A 19,356-nucleotide genomic window follows, 5' to 3' on the forward strand; every position below is an offset into this window, starting at 1 on the left:
TCTGCCATCTATGTGTGTAAAGAACTGTGTTAATAAGACACAAAGCCAGATCAAAATATGAGTTACTTATGCGGCTCCCCGCCCTCAAGATCTTACATGTAAAGAATCCCCAGTGGTCGTGATAGCTGCAGCTGGGACGGAAGGCATTTTCATCTGAAAACGTCCCCTAGTGGCCTGGCTGGGAAGTGTGTGTGTTTCTCAAGCATCACCATGGCAACACGCTCTTTTAGACTCTTTTCTCTGTAACCGCGTTTGACATAATGGGCTCAATTTTTGAGCTCGAGCAGAGACCGGCCTCCCTCACCGCATCGCTTCCCCCAGGACAGACGCCGGGGTCCCGGGTCCCTCCTTCACCGGCGGCGCGCGGAGGCCGCAATATTCCACATGCCCGCTTTTAAACCCCCGGCACCGGCTGTCCGGGTCACCGTCGCTGCACCCTCACGCGTGATGTGCACGCTCCAGCGCATCTTTCAGAGAAGCACGACGCCGCCACCCACCCTGTCTGCACGCTTGGCAAAATAAGGTGTTGTGGACGTCTTTCTGGGTGGTAGTGGCCTAGTGGGTAACACACTCGCCTATGAACCAGAAGACCCAGGTTCAAACCCCACTTACTACCATTGTGTCCCTGAGCAAGACACTTAACCCTGAGTGTCTCCAGGGGGGGACTGTCCCTGTAACTACTGATTGTAAGTCGCTCTGGATAAGGGCATCTGGTAAATGCTGTAAATGTATGTATGTATGTAGGTTGCTTTGTTTAATCTGTTTGTTTGGATTTAGGATATGCACAATTTATCTTGTGTGTGTGTGTTCATGTGTCCACATTGGCACCCTGTCCAGGGGTTGTTGCCAGGATACAGCCCAAGCTCCCCGATATCGAATCCCGCGGTCCCTCCATGGGGGCAGTGGTGGCCTAGCGGTTAATGAAGCGGCCCCGTAATCAGAAGGCTGCCGAGTCGAATCCCGATCTGCTGGGATTCGAGCAGAGTCACCGTCCCCACACACTGCTCCCCGGGCGCCTGTCATGGCTGCCCACTGCTCACCGAGGGTGATGGTTAAATGCAGAGGACAAATTTCACTGTGTGCACCGTGTGCTGTGCATCACAAGTGGCAATCACTTCACTTTGTCACTTTCCAACGCGATAACCGATTTCCTTGATGTGCATGGACGTGTTTTTGCTCCGAACTGCGAATTAAACAAGCGCCATTCCGTTCACGCGCACCAGATCTCCAGGAGGACCGGAGCCTTTCCAGCAGAAAGCAATCAGCCGGTCAGCTTCCGCTTTAATCCCAACCTCAAATCCATAATCCCTGATCAGTCAGGCAGAGGAAAGCTCCGGCTGCCTCGCGGACGGGGGCGCTTTTAAACAAATCAAAAGGCCGTTTAGGCGTGTACTTGTGCCCGAGTCTTTATTTGCCCTGCATTTCTCTACGCTAAATACAGGCCACGCGCCGCCATCGTACAGTTTCACACAGCAAACGCGACTCTTTTTATCGTACAACTTCACATTTTATTTGCTAAATACAGTAAACAGTCCGTTCACTTGCAGCAAGCAAACCAGAGGCCATTTTCCATTGGGAACGCATTTGTTTGCAGTCAAGTTGTTCCATACGAACCAGGAAAGTGTGCAGAAAGTCTGATGTTTTGTGCTGGCATGCTTCATATAAAATTAAAATAAAACCTGACCGCTCAGACCACTGGGTCAGCGTGCGTTTGTGTTTTAATGCGCGGTCAGGCCTCGAGTGCGCGTCTGCAGCCGCGGCTCCTCTTCGCGGCTCGATTCTAACTCGGTTGCGGCCGGTGGTGGGGGGATCCCGATCTCCCGGCCCATGGGCTTTTAAAAAGGCAAGTAGCCGTCCAACTGAGGCAGACCTTTTTAAAACCAAAGCGTGTAACGAACCCGGTGCCGTCTGGAGAGAAAATCTCATCTAAAACGCGGCTTGGCGTTGGCCAGAGTGGAACGGGGAGGAAATCATTTTACAATTGCATACAACTGAATTCAATAGTGGTTGTAAACGTAAATAAAATAACCCCAGACGGGTGAAGAATAAGGCCTAAGTTTGATAAGGAAGCCCTCTTAATAGACTCGTAACATGTTATTAACAGTTCGGACCGTATTATCGAACAGAACCACGAGGATGACGCACACTATTTAAACGCGGCGATTGCTTGCATAGTCATGGATTAAGGACAGTGGCAGGAGTCGGTTTGGTTAAATAAGCAGATAAATGGCCGTTAATGGGGACGATCCAAATGGGCTATTTCATTTCGGATGGTTCGGATTGCTACATATAGCTAATAAATCAGCTGATGTTCCAAACCCCTCATACGGCACCTATTACGTACACACAAGCTACATTGTGAGCTCACTATAGGAACCCCATTGTTTCAGTAGCTCCAGAACTCCGTCTTTTGGTTATTGGGTTTTCGTACTGCATGTCCTATCTTACAGAGTACCGGTGTCCGTACACAACTGGTCTAGTATGGGTCAGGAAGGAGCGTAAATTGTTTCCATGGCGTTCGGAGTAGGAGGTAGGATATTACACACAACTAGGCAGAGCTGGAGTCAATCGTGAACTGCTACAAAAATTAAGGTCCAGAATTTCAAAGTGAAAAGTTGAGGTCCAGGGGAAATGTTAACCAAGTCTGACCTTAGTGCCATATGTAACCTGAAAACATGTACATATATATATATATTTTTTAATTGTTCACGTGCCATTCAAATTGTTATCAAGCTGAAGGGATTTGATGACCATTCATTCAATTTGCATTCACAATTGACACCAGCCCCAACTTTGACGACACAAAACAAAACGTACAAATCATTCTGCAGTGAATTTTCGTGTATCACCGTGCACACATACCGTTATATATCATACCACATGTAAAAATAAATACATAAATACGTAATATACAGAGTTAACGCAACGCCGTTAGAAAATAGATATGTACAGATGTATATTCCAAGTTCACAGTGAGACAGCACTTTCAGTGGCTCACGTCTCCTGATGTACAGTCTCTGTTAGTGAGATTATCGTATATACTGAATCAGCGACAGTCAACAGGTCCCCCCCCCCCACATATTCAATCATGTGTGCCAGCACACACTAAAGCCCCGCTCATTAAACACTTTAAATGGGAGCAAATTGTTCCACTGTTCAAAACAGGCCACAAGTCCCATCAAAGTCACGTTGCCGTTTTTTGCACCCACAAAATTATTTAACAAGGACGTAACAATTAAAGACGTGTTAAACAACACAACCACTTCCTTTCGAACCACCATAAATAACAACTCAGTAGATGTTTGCTACGAAATCGAAGGCTAAAAAGTCAAGATCAGAAGCTCAAATGTAGCTCGGAGTGCCCGGTGTCCGTATCGGGAGTGCGTGTCCGAAAGAGTTGGGTGAGGCAGAAGACCGCGGAGATGAGTACGGTGCACTGCTTGGCCAGCACCCTGACTCCATCGCCCTCCCGGGCCATTTCTACCGCGGCCACAAACTCCTTGTAAAGGCCCACGATCTCCTGTAGCTTCTGCAGCGCTTCTGCCGCATCGACGTCCCCATGGGTGCCGCCGCAGTCGGCGCACTTGACGCGCAGACAGGCCGCCGACAGGTGCACCAGGGCGCCAAAGCTGCTGCCCAAAGAGAGCAGAGAGTCGTCAGGTGCCCACCCCACCCGCGTGGCCCGCTGGCACCCTGACGCCAGCCTCCGGGCTTCCGTCTGCACCACGCAGCGCTCCGACTCCGAGAGCACGTGGCCGGCCTTCTCGCTGGCGTGGTCCGCGCACCTCCTGTGGCCTGGTGGGGGCGCTCTCACCGTGGCGTCCTTTAAGACCAGGAGCAGTTCGTTTATGTCGCTGTGGAGGGAGGCGTAGCCCCCTTTCAACCCCACGCCCCGTTGCCCGGTGCCGTACCGACGCCCCTGCAGGGAGCGCAAAGGGTCCCCCAGCGGTCCCAACTCCGAGGGATGGGGATCTAGAGGCCTCGGCGCGGACAGGAGTGGACTGAGCTCAGACGAGCCGGAAAGGGGCCGTGGCGAGTCCCTCAGCAGGGACAAGAGGTTTGGAGACGGGGAGGAAAGCGGAGCTGGACTGAGCTGGTGAGGTTTGTTGGCCTTGTTGCGGCGGGAAATTTCATATACGGTCAACTCATCATCGAAGCCACTGTTGTCCTCTGCGTCGCCACTAAAACAGTTGGTGTAGACGGTATGGCAGCCGCACGGCTCGGCAGCGGGAGGGGTCGCAGGGCAAGGCGGGGACGGACCACCGAAATTCACGTTGTTGTTGTTGGTAACTCTGGTGGACTGCGGCTGCTCACATTTGCAGTTGTCCAAACGCTTGTACAATTCTGACGGGACGCTGCTATTGGCCTGGTAAGGGTCTTCTTTCCTTACTCTGACTTCCTGTGGTCCATCTTTCAGCTTCACGATGACGACCTCAGCACCTTCCTCAGGACCGTCTTCAAGTGCTGTCACAACAGTGTCCTTCATGCAAGACTCATGAAGGTCAACTGCTTTGTCCACGCCTTGGGTGTCAGATGAACTATTTTCGAGTGCTGCAGTCCCAAGGATCTCTTGAGAGCGTGTAAGGTACCAGGGAAGATCCTGTATTTTCCCTCTTAATGCAGTTGTGGAAAGGCGACCTGAAGATCTGGTCTTGGAGCTGAAGCTTGACAAGATGGACTCAGTTGAGGATTTTGATGGGTCACCAATTATTGGAATTTTGACTGGCACAGATGGAGAAGGAGAAGGTGAGACCGATGGTGTAGGGTTGGCAGACAAGCTGGTCAGTCTTAATTTGGAAGCATCAGTCCTCTCCCTCAAGTTTTCATGACTCAGGGAAACTCTTTTACTCATGTGAGGCGATGCTATTTTGACCCCGTTCCTTTGGCTCCAAGGGTGGAAGGATAATCCATTTGGTCTGCTGACATGAGTAACATCTTTCTCGCCTTCCTCTTGCATATCTTTTAGACCATTTGGAAGGTCATTTGGAAGGGCAGGTTCATGTTTCGTGGCGGATGATTCCGCATTTTTTTGCTTTGTCTCTTCTCTTCGGCCACCATTAACCACTGCAGTCCTCTTCTCTAATTCCCCTTGACCGTTTCTAGTCTTGGAAGCTTCCATGGAAATATGAGATGGAGTACCAGGAGTACCCGGCGCTTTAACAAGCATGTGATTAGCGTGTTTTTGGCCACAAATCCCATTTGGCTGTTTAGGTCGCTTCTCTGCGTTCTCCCCCTCACCATCAGGTACTACTGGTGCCTGACGGATAGCTGTAATGAGTGGAGATGAACGCGGGGGACCAGCAGAAGTGACTGGCTTAAACTCCATGGTGTCTGGCTCCATTTCTATGAGCTCCGAGGTCAGTCGTGCATTCCTCCCCAGAATGTCACCATTGCAGTGACTGTGGGAATTATGAATGTCCTGGGAAACATTAGCATTGTCCACCTCCTTGGTCTTCTCGTGTGCTTTGTCTGCAGCCCTATCATGCATGCTAGTAACACCATTGGGGGGCGTCAGGATGCCTTCTAAGATGGCCTCCCCAGAACTCGGAGCAGCACTGTTCTGAAGGTGCGAAGGGAGGCAAGTAGTGTTGTCTTTGCCTGGCTTCTTCATTGGTACTCCTTCACTACCAATTTTAATATTCATATTCAGAGCTCTAGACTGTTCAGTCACGGCTGCACCGTCTTCTGAGAGGAACATACAAAGAGAAAGAGAAGGGAGTAGTAAGATTTAAAACTAGCTTGAGAAATGCTACAGCACTATTAGAACACTGAAAGTGAACTGACCTGCTGGTTCCCGCTCTGTCATTGGTGGAGTGAATCGATCCTGGGCATCAAAAAACTCGTCTTCTGATTCGGAGGCGCTGTCCTTGAATAAGTCCGATGTTCTGAAGATCTGTAGTGGATTCTTGGCTGTAAAGTCCTTTTTGGAGCTGCTGGCATTAACCTCCTCATGCTGGGTTTGTTCTTTTGCATTCTCTTTGAAGGCATCTCGGCTGTGACTTTTAACCAAAAGTCTGTGAATACTAACGCCCTTGGACTTCTTCGCCGGCAATGGCGTTATCGGTTTGCCATTTTCAGCATCATCTTCCATCTCATCGTCTAGATCCTCCTCATAATCACTGGCTTCAGGTGGACTCAAGAGGGAATCAGACATATGGGAGAGTTCAGCATAACACAGACCCGACTCTTTATCATATACCAGTTCAGCAGGACGGGGCCGGGAATCTGAAACCCTGATCAAATCTAGACAGTCAGGAACCTCTAAGAGGTATGGATGGTGGACATCCAGACTGGAGGCGCCATCTTCTTGGCTAGATGTTCGTTTTTCCTCTGGAACAAGTATCTGTGCTGAGACTCTGCTCAGGCCTCTGTAGTTGTCCTCCAGAGTACTCAGGGAGTTGCTGGACAGGCTGGAGAAGCTGCTGTTGACCCGCGGGTCACTGTGGTACCAGCCCGTTTCCAGAAACATCTCCAAACTGACCTGCTCTTCATCCTCAGCAGACTGGGCCTTTGTCTTCCTGCTCGAGTTGTCACGGTCTTCGTCTAGCTCCTCGGCCTTTGTTACGATCACACTCACTTTGCTCATGATATTAACCCTGTTTTGCCTTTTTTGCTGTTCCGCTTCGTCTCGCTCTCCACCTGTCTTTACATGTGTGGATGGCGAGTCCTCCATTGGATCGTCCTCCTCAGAACTTTCATCAGAGTCACTGGCACAGTGTGACAAATAACCTACACGCACAATAAAGAAAAAAAAAAGTTAATCCAACAGACGTATATGAACGTATTAAGTGTTTATTTGTCCATCCCGTACCTTCTTCGGATGAAATGAAGGGCAACTTCTGTCGACTTCCCCAGCAGAACACGTTCATGTTCGGGTCAACCAACAGCCTACAGTAACCAGCCAACAGGCAAGCCAAGTCTTTTGCAGCCACAGAATCCATCAATAAAGCTAAAGGCTGCGCAGAGATCAAATGGAACAAAAAAAAGCGTAGTCAGAAAGAGTGGTGCAGACAGAGAGAAATTAAACGGCAATAATCCAGAGGGATGATCCAATCCAATCTGCAAATGTACTTGCGAGACCATCTCAACAAACGCGGCTGTTTAACCGGTGCTTTAAAAAAACGGAGCATCCCCTACCTGGATGTCCTGCAGGTAGATCTTGAGAATGCTGACCCTCTCGGACTCCGAGAGCAGCTGCAGGCGTGTGATGTAGTGGAAGTCAATGATGGTGGAGATCATGTTGAGCTTGTGGTTGAGCACCTGGCTGAGGCCGTACCTTGCTCCCACCAGCAGACTCACCAGCGACTCCCTGTCCTGAAGCTGTTGAATAAAAATTCCAAAAGGTCAAAGGTCAGCCACGAGCACCTCACTGTGGAACAGTTGCTTTATTGTCAAAAGTCTTACCAGCATGGTGGCATTGTAGGACCTCCCACTGTATGATATAAGCTCTCCCATCTGCGTCAGGTAAGCAAGTCTGGCCTGGGAGACTGAGATCACCTGGATTTTGAAAATGAGTAAATACAATTATAAAGAATAATTACATAACAACAACAGAAACGAAGTAAATTATGACAGATGCACAAAACCTTCTGCCGAGGTTCAAGTAGGGACTGGATCTTCTTCAGGTGGAAACCTAAAGCCTTCTTAAGGTCCTTCTCCCGCATGTTCCTCAGCAAAGTGGGGGAGATAAAGCTCTCGAGCCCGAACTCTTTACTGCAGCACAGCACCAAATTTTTTTTTTAAAAAATACTGCACACATTTACAGCATTTATCAGACTTACAAATCAGTAGTTACAGGGACAGCCCCCCCTGGAGACACTCAGGGTTAATGGTAGTAAGTGGGATTTGAACCTGGGTCCTCAGATACTTACACGATGCCCTTGATGGATGCTCTCTGGGTATGGCCACAGCTTGCCAGCCTTTCGTGCATGTGCAGGGCCGCCAGTCTGAGGGCCGTGTTGCATTTCATCTCCACAGCAAAGCGCTCCTGCAACACGTCCCCTACGCTCTGTGCCCGGAACGGAACCGTGGGTCAGTCGCATTGCTGGTATGCATATGAGCACCGCGCACAAATCCGCTCCACAGAGCTCAGTATTGGAATGAGAACATGCCGAACAACCGCACCTGTAGGAAGAGGTATTCGAAGGACACAGGATCGTCTTGCAGCAGTTCCAGCGGGTCCCGGGGGACGAAGCAGACTCGGAACAAACAGCGGTAATCGTGGGAGTCCTTCTTCTGCACCACCTGGAAACGGGTCACGATCGCGATGAGACCTTCTGGAGGTGCGAGTTGTTTTTACATATTGCACATTGGTTGGGGCGGTGAGGACAAAACGTCCTGATGCACCTGCTGTACGAGTTCCTCTTCATGTAGCAGTAACAGTTTGTTGATGCTATATTGCTGTTCCAGGACCAGTGAAAAGTGCTCAATGGCTCGGATGGACAGCTTGTCCTTCAGAGTCAAAACAATGTCCTGAAAGGAAGAACGGGAACGAGTCAAACCACACATTCATTTATCATCTTTAACATGCATCACATGACAAAACTCAAGGTTATACAGTGGCATTAAGAAAAGATGGAACAAAGTGGGCATTGAAATTTAAACCTTGACCGTGGTGGTGTCGTCAAACTTGAAAGCTTTGGTCTGGCCATTCTCCAGGTAGACCTTCAGAACATTGGGCAGGAAGAGCAAGGAGTTTCCCTGGAAACGAAAGAATGGACCCGAGTTGGTCTCAGAAGGACAACGGGAGCTTTGTGCATGTGTGCGTTGGTGCAGACCTGAGTGTGGCCATTGACCAGCACCTCCTCGGCAAAGCGCACTTTGACCGGGTTCCTCCTTAAACGCGCTTTCTTTTCTGCCGTCATAAGTGAAGACTTGGGACCCTGTAACGTACAGAGAATCAACCGTAAGTATATGTGAGGGGACACTTAAAGTGAAGTGATTGCCATTGTGAAACACTGCATCTAGGTGAAATGTGTCCTCTGTATTTAACGGTCACCATTGGTGAGCAGTGGGCGGCCATGACAGGCGCCCGGGGAGCAGTGTGTGGGGACGGTGCTTTGCTAGGTGGCACCTCAGTGGCACCTTGGCGGATCGGGATTCGAACCGGCAACCTTCTAATTAAGATTTTTAAAGAAATCTTAGCGCTTTTTCAGACTTTAGTCAGTTCGCTTTGGTTCAACTCAGTCAGTGAGTTGACCCTCGGTCTCATTTTCCTCTTCATTCTGGTTGCAGGGGGGGGGGGGGGGTATCGGTGTGGAAGAATCCTTAAATCACCCAGAATGCCACAGTGCAACTACGGATTTTCCCCATTCTGAAAATCTAGGTCGATATTTTTTGGTTTTTGCTTCGGGGAGAAAAAAAAAAAAAAAAAATCTTCCATGAATAAAAAGTAATTGAACTGTTTCTCATAATATCTCCCTTTCTCGTAATAAAAACAAACAGCACAATTTTAATAATGTAAACATTTAATAAGCGAGGGTGCTTATGAAAGCTATTTTTTGTGCATCTTGGCCGATGGTAGTCAACTAGGTGACGCCGATATATTCTGCTGATATGTAACGGTGCTTCCCTATTTATTTTATTAGATCGGCGGAATTAGTCCAACGCACTGGCACCGTGTGAAATAAGTAAGTGAAAAATGACTTACGGACATGTGTCTCAGGATGGTTAGCGTTAGTGAGTCCTGACAGTCCCTACGGGTGAAAAAATAAATAAAATTTTAAAAGGGTTATAATATGTTTGCATTTAATATGGTTTAATGACACATATTGCACTGGTAACGTGGCTGTAACACACATTGCCAGCTGAACTGGCTCAATTGGCTCGTTAATCGGGCTTACCTGATCATCTCCTCTACTTGTTCTGAAGGGAGATCCTCTACAAACGTGTTATTCACTTTTAAAACCTGGTCCCCAGGTAAAAGCCTGCTGTCAGCAGGGCCACCTGTAACACACACACACACACACACACGGTCAGATGTGTCGGTAGGAGTCAGCACGAAGGAATCCGACTGAAATGTGCGCACGGTGGGGAAAGAAACCGAGAACCAGGAACAGAACGAGGTTCCAGACAGAGCGTATCAAGTCTTCTAGAAGAAAGGGTTCCGAGTCGTGTTGCTGATTCCGGGTTATTTATACCCATTTGTCTTCGGGCTAGAACACAGCGTGCTCACTCTCTCTCTCTCACACACACACACACACACAGTCCTGCCCAGGCTGACATTGTCACACGCAACACACACTATTAATGCACATACAAGTTCAATGCGTGCACACACACACACACACACACACACACACACACACACACACACACACACACAGAGAGAGAGAGTCCCCGATCCCCATTGCGCTGCCAAAGCCGGGGCCTTTCTGCCAGAAGCCATCCGTCTTGCTCTCATTCTCGCTCCCCGTTGCCCCTCTCCTCTCTCGCTTTCCTTTTTGGCAACAGATTGCGGTAGTCGGGCCGCGGGGCGGCAGGCTTCTCCCCTCCGGGCGTTTATCAGCCGCCCCTCCCGGAAAGAAGGAGCGCGTCAGCAGTTCTGTGCGCGCGAGCGAGGGGAACGAGGAGCCAAACAGCATGGCAGCGGCGATACGTGCGCTCGCATGTTGATTTTAAAGTCCGGTCTTACCTTTCATTTGAATAAACAGACAGTATTCATGCACACGGGCCATTCTAGAACAGCTCCTCAGCCAGTTCGAGGGTTAAGGAAGGGCCCTGGTGGGATACCTGCAATGACATCCCTGACCCGCAGGGGATGCTGGGAGGAGAGAGTGAAGCCGTGGGAGTCGAGGCCGGCATTCCGGATCACCTCCACGGTCACTTTCACCGGAAAATTCTGCTGACCGGCGCCGTCCGACTGATCGGACTTGCCGTCGAGAACTCTCTCCCTGATGGAGAAAAAAAAAAAATTAATAACACACACACACACACACACACACACACACACACACACACATATATATATATATATATGCAAAAGTCATAATCATAAGGCTGCGTCTGTATTTTGCGCTGCTCTTCATGCTTCCCTCTTGCTAAAAAAAGCCAACAAAATCACTCTAGCAAAATCCTTGCAGATATTTGAGCCCAGCAGCCTCTCAAATTACACCCTTGCCTTCTGCACACCCTTCTGTTCTGCAGGTTTTTTTTTTTTTTTATACCCCGGCCACCAGAACACGCCGCGTGTGTGCCGGAGAAGCTTGACGTCCACCGTAACGTCCTGTTACGGCCTGCGGTACCGGAAATTATTTAGGCGCGTTTATGGAAGTGATACCGGGGCCGGCTGCAGTTCCATATGTAAATCTGTGGCCAGGGACGTCCTTTGCCTGGACTGAAAACTGTGATATAAATGAGATGACGATCATAAATTGAGAAAACGATTCTGCCTTATAAAGTTTTCTGTTGAAGAATCAACTGAACTATTTTTTTCCTGTCAGGTTATCTGAGAGAAAGTCCTCCGAACTGATTTTTGACGCTGCAGTTAGAGAGAGGATTTGTTCAAATCAACCAAAACAAAGTTGAACTTAAAATAGTTGCTCTGAGTCCAGAATTGAACGCCACATGAAAAAAAAAAAACTCTGAATCACGAATTACTGAATCTCACCGTATTCAAGATTGGTTTATTGTCAGTACGACAGTATACCGTGTATTGAAATAATGCTCCACACAGACCCCCCCACGGTGCAATCATAAAAGAAATATGTATATATACACACACTAAACTATACTAGAACTAAAACTAGAGCTTAAATACCATACAGGTTATCTCTACAGGAGAAAAGTAGAACTTTTCTGTACGATGAACAGGTCGGACGGGACATAACTGGACAACATCGTGTAGGACGCTTGTAAGTGGACGAGACGAGACGAACACGTGCAAGATGTGCAGGAGCGTGCAAAAATCCGGTGCACGAGGCCGGAAGCGTATTTATTGTTGGGTTTGTCGGTGTTCTAGTGATGGCCGTGCGTGAGGGGTGGTGAGAGACACAGAGAGATGAGACATGCAACACAAAGACACGACAAAAGACAGTGTGTGCAGACTTGGAATATAGTGCAGGTCGAGACTGGTGGTAGTAGCCTAGCGAGTAACACACTCGCCTATGAACCAGAAGACCCGGGTTCAAACCCCACTTACTACCATCGTGTCCCTGAGCAAGACACTTAACCTTAAGTTGCTCCAGGGGGACTGTCCCTGTAAATACTGATTGTAAGTCGCTCTGGATAAGGGCGTCTGATAAATGCTGTAAATGTAAATGAGACAATGACACTTTCTTTTTCTTTTTTTTTTTTTCTTGTCCCGAATGACATGCAAGGTGCTTTAATTCAGCAGGGACAGATCCACGGTTCGTCCGTCTGGACGCCGCCATACCTGCTGAGGGAGTCTCTGGAGCGGCGCAGCCATCTCCCCACCACCTGCTCCACCCGACTGGCCCTCCGGGGCGATCGACTTCTACTCCTCTCGCTCTCCTCCATCTAACTGCCAGACAGAAGACGAAGAAATTAAATTTGTCCACCCCGGTCCTCATTGCCCTTCTCCTCGTCCACCCGTCCTGCACTCTCAGCCTTAATAAATGCGCGCACGCGCACACACACACACACACACACACAGTAGGATTGCGTTTCAGTGAGAAACAGGACTGTTCGTTAGGATTTAATCTGAGGTCAGTGTTCACGACTGCTACGCCATTCCCGAGCCCTCCCTGTGGCGTCCCTCTGTCCCGACACAGTGTCCTTGTTGTCTCGCTTGCTGTAAAAATCGCCCTCGTCACCCAGAACACGATCTGGAATGATGTTTTTATAAATTGAGGTTAAAGTGGGAGGAGCCTGACCACTGGTATTTGCATTGCGCCATAATATTGCCCAACGCGTGAGCCGAAAGTCCAACACGCGCGGCTGATGATGGACGCGCGAGAGACCAGTCGAGCCGTGAACTGTCCCCGGAGAATGCGAATATCATCACGTCCACGAAGAGGGAGGACGCGGAGGTGAACCGGTCATCCGAAATGAACCGGACAAACGGCCTTTTTGTTCACACAGAACCAATATTTACATTTACTAGAGGCGTGAACGTCCCCCGCGATCATCTACGTATCAATCATCGACGCGGCCCATCAATTTAATCTTCGTTCAGCTTTCAAATACGGCATACGCGGAGACTGTTTTTCGCCGGGACGAGAGCATGTGTGTCCATCTCAAACGTCCTCTTGGACGTGGATCAAGCTGCCTCAGTCACTACTTTTTAACTAAGATTCTTTAAAAATGAAGTGATCGTCACTTGTGATACGCGGCAGCACAGCACACTGTGCACACAGTGAAATGTGTCCTCTGCATTTAACCATCACCCTTGGTGAGCAGTGGGCGGCCATGACAGGCGCCCGGGGATTCGAACGAGTGAATATCTGTACCTCACTGTAAAATAATGCACTGCTCGATTCTGAAACTCATTTGCCAAATGTGACACATCAATATTGGATAAAGTGGATAAAAGCCTTTAATGACCCCTGGCGAATTAGCAATGACAACAGTTCCGGGGCCTCGAGTCCCTATTAAAATGTCACCTGGAGGTAGGAATTTGTCATGCAGCGTGGCATTAAAAATGGATTAAACAATCTTGAGGGCTCTCCGGACGGGCCTGGCGAGATTTCTTCTCCGCGCCCTACAGTGTCCTAACAGCGCCGCTCAAACTTCACACCAGGCGCTGTAAGTATCGCCAACACGTCAAACCCGCGGCGACAGGCGACGGGCTGTTGGCAAATATGCTTTCCCATTCGTCACCGACAGGCAAACACCCTCATCTCAGGTCAGGCCAAGGTCAGCTCTTCTCAGGTGTGAGATCCAATACATCATAGGAGGTTAAAAAAAATAAAAAAATTAAAAATAAAAATTAAAAACACACACACCTGAGAAGTACTGGTACAACACACAAAAAAAACAGGAAGTAGATACAATAAAACAAAAAAAAAATCATTTAAATCAAACTAAATTTATTTATTTATTTTTATAAGATTTCGATGGCTTTCCCAAGACTTTAGGTGTTTATTTCATATTCCAAAACTTCTCAAGGCCTGGAAAATTCTCTTCTTAAATTCCATGACCTTTCCAGGTTTTTAATGGCTGTAGGAACCCTGAGGAAAGGGTCACAACTTGGCGCGTCACGTATAGTATTCATGGACTGAAGGAAAATGCAAAATGTTTCGTCTCGTGGGCTCAAAAAGTAGGCGTGGCTAATGGTATCTAAGTAGATACAATAAAAAAAAAAAAAAAAAAAAAAAACAAACTAAAATTTGCTTTTTCAAATTATTCATCAGTGATGCGTCAGTTCATTGAAGCCTGAAGGAAAATGCAACTGAAGGAAAATGCAAAATGCTCAAAAAGTAGGCGTGGCTAATGGTATCGAAGTAGATACAATAAATAAATAAATAAATAAAGTGCTTTTTTCAAATTATTCATCAGTGATGCATCAGTCCATTGAAGCCGTGACCAAACTGGATCCCAGCTGTCCCACAAGGTCCTGCCCGGGTTAGACTCCCCCACAAAGCTGTCGGCCCATAAGAGGATTACACCGCTCCCCAACCCCCGCCCCCTGCAGGGCGCGGCAGGGCGCCACTTCCTCCCCCTCACTGATCCAGCGCGATCCCAGCACAGGGCGAGGGACGGCAGGCCGCGGTTCACCTGTGGCCACGCCTTGCCGAGTCATAAGTCATCCCTCATCCATAAATACACGAGTCTCCAGCTGGAGCGCCACACTTCTCCCACTTCTGCTGAGCACAGGCTCCGGTTCCCCTGCTCAGCGATCGCACCCGCGTTCTCCAGAGGGCCGATTTCCCGAAACAACCGTCAGCTTTAAAAAAAAAAAAACGAGGTTCCTCCTGCGGAGCGGAACGACGGGACGTTCTCACCATGTCGCGCGTGTCAGTGGTCGCGATTTAAGCGTGAGCCCCGCCCACCCCCAGTTACCGTGGCTACACCGGTCACGAGTCACGGCGCCAGAAGGAATCCTGTTCCGGCGGTTTTTTTTTTAGGGTGAAAAAGGGTAAAAATTTAAGTGAAGATGTTAGGGTGCTGCTCACCTGGGAGTGTCGTACGTGTCGCTGGCCTCCAAATGCAGTAGCCGTCGGGACGTTACATTATCCTGGGCGGGCGTCACGCGGTTCATCTCCTGATTGGCCAGGACATGGAGAAGGCGGGCCTTCGCGATCATCAGGACCAGTCACATGGCCTTTAAAAAAATAAAAAAAAACAAAAAAAAACAAATTTTTACACAATTTCCACAACTCGTCAATTACTCAAATTTTCACGCATATTGAAAAGCTGAACTCAAAACGACGAAGTAGGACGGAGCCATCAGGATCATCAGCTGTACCAGCTCCCGGCGCGGCATTACGCGCCACGGCGCACAGGGGTCAAAGTTCGACAACATTCAACTTCAGATCCCACAACGGGACCCGGGTGTATTTAATAGGGCCAGCGGTGGCCTAGCGGTTAAGGAAGCGGCCCCGTAATAAGAAGGTTGCCGGTTCGAATCCCGATCCGCCGAGGTGCCACTGAGCAAAGCACCGTCCCCACCTGTCATGGTGCCCACTGCTCTCCCGGTGTGATGGGTTAAATGCAGAGAACAAATTTCGCTGTGTGCTGTGTATGACAAGTGACAATCACTTCACACTTTACTTATACGTACCGTATCACCAGCCCATGAACATTGACACCGAATGTCAAAATTCCTAAGTGTTCCGCCGTCTCAAATTGTCCAGATATATTTGTGGAACGGCACCTTTCGGAGACACGGACAATATTAAATAAAGTTTTTTTGTTGTTTTTTTTTTTTTAAGTGACCTAATTCTATCGAAAAAATGCTGCAACACGATGTTTTCAACAGCTTCTGCCATTCCGGAACGTTCCCCTGGGAACGGCGTTTAAATTAACGCCAGTTTATAAGAGATAAGCTGGCATCCTGCCGGTGTCCCCCTTCACGGTGACTCTTCGCTCGAAGCGTCCCTGGTTAATATCGCACCGGCCTTCACTTTAAAGGCGCCGTGGGAAACGGGGTCTCTACGCCACGTCCGTCACACCTCGCAGTCATGGTGTGTACGGAATTCCATCAGGTCGCAGGTCGTCGCTGTGCTTTAATGGTAGCCAGAGGGGGTGTCTCGGGGACACGGAGCTCCCCGAATGTCCTGCCTCCTGGGACACACGCCCCACCGTGAACTGCGAGGGGCCTGCAGCCGCAGGGAAAACGGCGGAGGGAACGAATCTGGAAAATTCCGGCACGACTTGGCGTCTAACAGCCAATCAATTGAGGAAATAAATAAACAGAGTGGGCGTCGACCAGGGACCGGCCGCGACTCCTGCTAAACTCGCCGCTTCTCCTCGAGCTGGTCCAAGGGTCCAAAATACGGAACTACGGGGTCCAGATGAGCGAACGGAACGGAATCAACAGTAATCGAAGTCTTCGGAACCCACGAATCACCGACTCCAGATCAATAACCAGCCTGAACGGTAATCCGACGCCGCCACGTCTCAATCAAAGAAGGAATGACGCGCATCGGACCCTGCAACCTCCTGGCAAAGTGGACCACAGACCTCTCTAATGCCGGCCGCATGGACGCGGACACGTCCGACGACCGCTGTCGGAATTTCACCTCGAACATTCCAACTTTTTTTTTTTTTTCAGGTCGGATCAGTCAGACCGGCCTCGTTGGAATTCGTGGACGCTCACATCAGATTCCCCCGAGTCCTACTTGCAATATTTGAATAATGTCCCCCTCGTTTCGGAAGACTGAGCGACGGCGTGGAAGCAGGCCAAACCGGCTCAGCCGCGGCGAGGGAACGCCTGCTTGCCGAGGAAGGTTCTGCTTCATTTACAGCATATATCAGACGCCATTATCCAGAGCGACTTACAATCAGTAGTTCAATTCAAATATTGGGGCAGTGGTGGTTAAGGAAGCGGCCCCGTAACCAGAAGGTTGCCGGTTCGAATCCCGATCCGCGGAGGTGCCACCAAGCAAAAGCACCGTCTCCACACACTGCTCCCCGGGCGCCTGTCACTGCTCACTCAGGGTGATGGGTTAAATGCAGAGGACACGTTTCACTGTGGGCACCGTGTGCTGTGCTGCTGTGTTTCACAATGACAATCACTTCACTTTATAATAAAAAAAACAGGGACAGTCCCCTAACACTCAGTGCTAAGTGTCCTGCTCAGGGACACGATGGTAGTAAGTGGGATTTGAACCTGGGTCTTCTGGTTCGTAGGTGAGTGTGTTAGCCGCTAGGCCACTACCACCCATTTACAGGGACAGTCCGCCCCCGGAGACACTCAGGGCTAAGTGTCCTGCTCAGGGACACGATGGTAGTAAGTGGGATTTGAACCTGGGTCTTCTGGTTCGTAGGTGAGTGTGTTACCCGCTAGGCCACTACCACCCATTTACAGGGACAGTCCCCCCCGGAGACACTCAGGGCTAAGTGTCCTGCTCAGGGACACGTTGGTAGTAAGTGGGATTTGAACCTGGGTCTTCTGGTTCATAGGCGAGTGTGTTAACCGCTAGGCCACCACCAGCCTGTATAGAGAACGTTGGTCTGAACGTGTGGCACGGTGCGGGTGTCCGAGTCGACGTGATTTTAAAAGATTGGGACGGAACGGAAAAGCTCGCTTGAGGTTCACTAAAAGGTGCGAGTCGGAGCTGGCACGGTTCCTGCCAGGTTCTGCCCTGGAACGTCAGTCCACTCAGTTACCATCAGCAGGTTGGAAACCTCGAGCGAGCGCTTCCGCTCCGGCCGCAATCTTTTTAAAACCGCGTCGACTCGGACAGCCGCACCGCGCCAAGACCTTCTCCAACGTTCTCCAGTTTTTTTTTCTGGAATCATTCCACGCATCAGACGAACGGAGTCGACCCGGGAAGCGCGAGTTCCGGCCCGACCTCCTCCTGACTGGCTCGGAGCATCCTGCCTCGTCACATGTCCCTCATTCACTGAGTCACCACAGAGAGCCGGGGAGGCGGCTGGAACACACACACACACACACACACACACACAACCCACATGCATACCATACGTACCAAAAGAGAGGGAAACGCAACTCGGAATTTCACCTCAAACGTTTTTATATAAGCAGGCATTTCAGGTCAAGACGATCCCAGGTATAATGTCACCTGGAGGCCGCGGACTACGTCCTGGCGGATCTGAAGGGAGCACAATACACACACACACACACACACACACGCAGGTAAAACGGACGGAAACGAAACACATCAAACATCGTGAAATGAACGTGACTGCAGCACAGCACACGGTGACACCGCGAAACGCGTCCTCTGCATTTAAGCATCACCCCTGGTGAGCAGTGGGCAGCCATGACAGGCGTGTGGGGGACAGTGGCACCTTGGCGGGTCGGGATTCCTCTGATTACGGGGCCACTAATCGCAACATGCATTGCAGATTTTTTTTTTTTGTAAAAATCTGGCATTTCAGGCCACGGTCTGATCTGAAGGCAGAAATTGTGGACACTCACACACACACACACACACACGCAGGTACGAGCTGCATGCACCACGCGTCGAGACGTCGTCGCCCGAACGCGACAACGTGCCACGTCCGTCGCCGGTCACGTGGTCCCCGGGCGACCCAACTCCTGACGCCGGAGCTCTTTGTCTCGTCGTTTCGGGACCGGCCGCAAGCACGACGAGACGGGCGAATAAACGTCGCCACAAAGCTGAGGTTCCGGGTGGTTTTTCCGCGATGCGACGTCGATGACAAAAAAAAAAAAAAATACATATACAAAACTCCGACATATAAACGTGCCGCTATTTATTTATTTTTTAATTTTGTTGCGTTAATATAAAATTGCACGAGGCGTTAAATTGGCAGGAGATTTAAACGGAAGCCCGAGAAAACGCGTGCTGTCGTTTTCACCATAATCCGATCTGGACCCGTCCTGGTGTCGGGACGAATCAGTGTTCACCCCAATAAAAAAAAAGAGAGAGAAGGGGGGGGGTCTTGACCCAGATACGCGGCCAAGCGCTCCCATTCATTCCCATTCGGGATTTATTATATAAAAATAAAAATAAAAAAAACACAGACTAACGCACCGGAACCGCGGCGCGCATCTCACCTCGGGGTGTGCGGACCGGGGTCGGACCGGGACACCGGGAGTCGCCGTCTCGGGTCGGGATGCTGCCAGCGCGCCCGGCGCTCCGCTGCGCTCGGCTTAATCCCCGGCTGGAGGCCCCGCCCCGCCCCGCCCCGCCCCGCCCCGCCCCTCGCACCCATTGTTCCCGGGTTTAACCACATGATGGCTGCGGTCGCGACACCCTGCGTGTGCACCCCGAAATATCCCGAGGCCAAACAAATCACGTGGCC

The 19,356-nt window shown here is 49.9% G+C and overlaps 1 protein-coding gene across 3 annotated transcripts; it reads right to left on the bottom strand.

Moving 5' to 3' along the window:
• Positions 1 to 1,485: 1,485 nt before the first annotated feature.
• Positions 1,486 to 19,223, bottom strand: frmpd1b (FERM and PDZ domain containing 1b). 3 transcript variants are annotated; one of them, XM_028960656.1, is made up of 17 exons: positions 19,109 to 19,223; positions 15,075 to 15,223; positions 12,374 to 12,481; positions 10,732 to 10,892; positions 9,843 to 9,945; positions 9,650 to 9,695; positions 8,778 to 8,882; positions 8,605 to 8,700; positions 8,347 to 8,472; positions 8,125 to 8,244; positions 7,872 to 8,008; positions 7,587 to 7,713; positions 7,405 to 7,497; positions 7,138 to 7,320; positions 6,812 to 6,956; positions 5,785 to 6,729; positions 1,486 to 5,682 (listed from the first exon to the last, which is right to left on the bottom strand). In XM_028960656.1, exons 3-17 carry the CDS (start codon positions 12,475 to 12,477, stop codon positions 3,335 to 3,337), a joined length of 4,839 nt encoding a protein of 1,612 aa, XP_028816489.1. In that variant the 5' UTR covers positions 12,478 to 12,481; positions 15,075 to 15,223; positions 19,109 to 19,223; the 3' UTR covers positions 1,486 to 3,334. The 3 variants fall into 3 exon arrangements, with proteins under 3 accessions (XP_028816489.1, XP_028816487.1, XP_028816488.1); XM_028960654.1 differs by having other exon boundaries at positions 1,486 to 5,685; XM_028960655.1 differs by lacking the exons at positions 15,075 to 15,223; positions 19,109 to 19,223 and having other exon boundaries at positions 1,486 to 5,685; positions 12,374 to 12,934.
• Positions 19,224 to 19,356: the final 133 nt, after the last annotated feature.

This window comes from Denticeps clupeoides, chromosome 18 (genome assembly GCF_900700375.1).
Source record: "Denticeps clupeoides chromosome 18, fDenClu1.1, whole genome shotgun sequence".
NCBI classification, from domain to species: Eukaryota; Metazoa; Chordata; class Actinopteri; order Clupeiformes; family Denticipitidae; genus Denticeps; species Denticeps clupeoides.

Coding starts and splice junctions, on each gene's coding strand:
- frmpd1b (XM_028960654.1), bottom strand. CDS start 12,477: ATGGAGGAGAGCGAGAGGAGTAGAAGTCGATCGCCCCGGAGGGCCAGT. Junction 9,696..9,842: donor CAAGTAGAGGAGATGATCAG/GTAAGCCCGATT, acceptor TTTCACCCGTAG/GGACTGTCAGGACTCACTAA. Junction 7,321..7,404: donor CCTACAATGCCACCATGCTG/GTAAGACTTTTG, acceptor TTTATTCAACAG/CTTCAGGACAGGGAGTCGCT.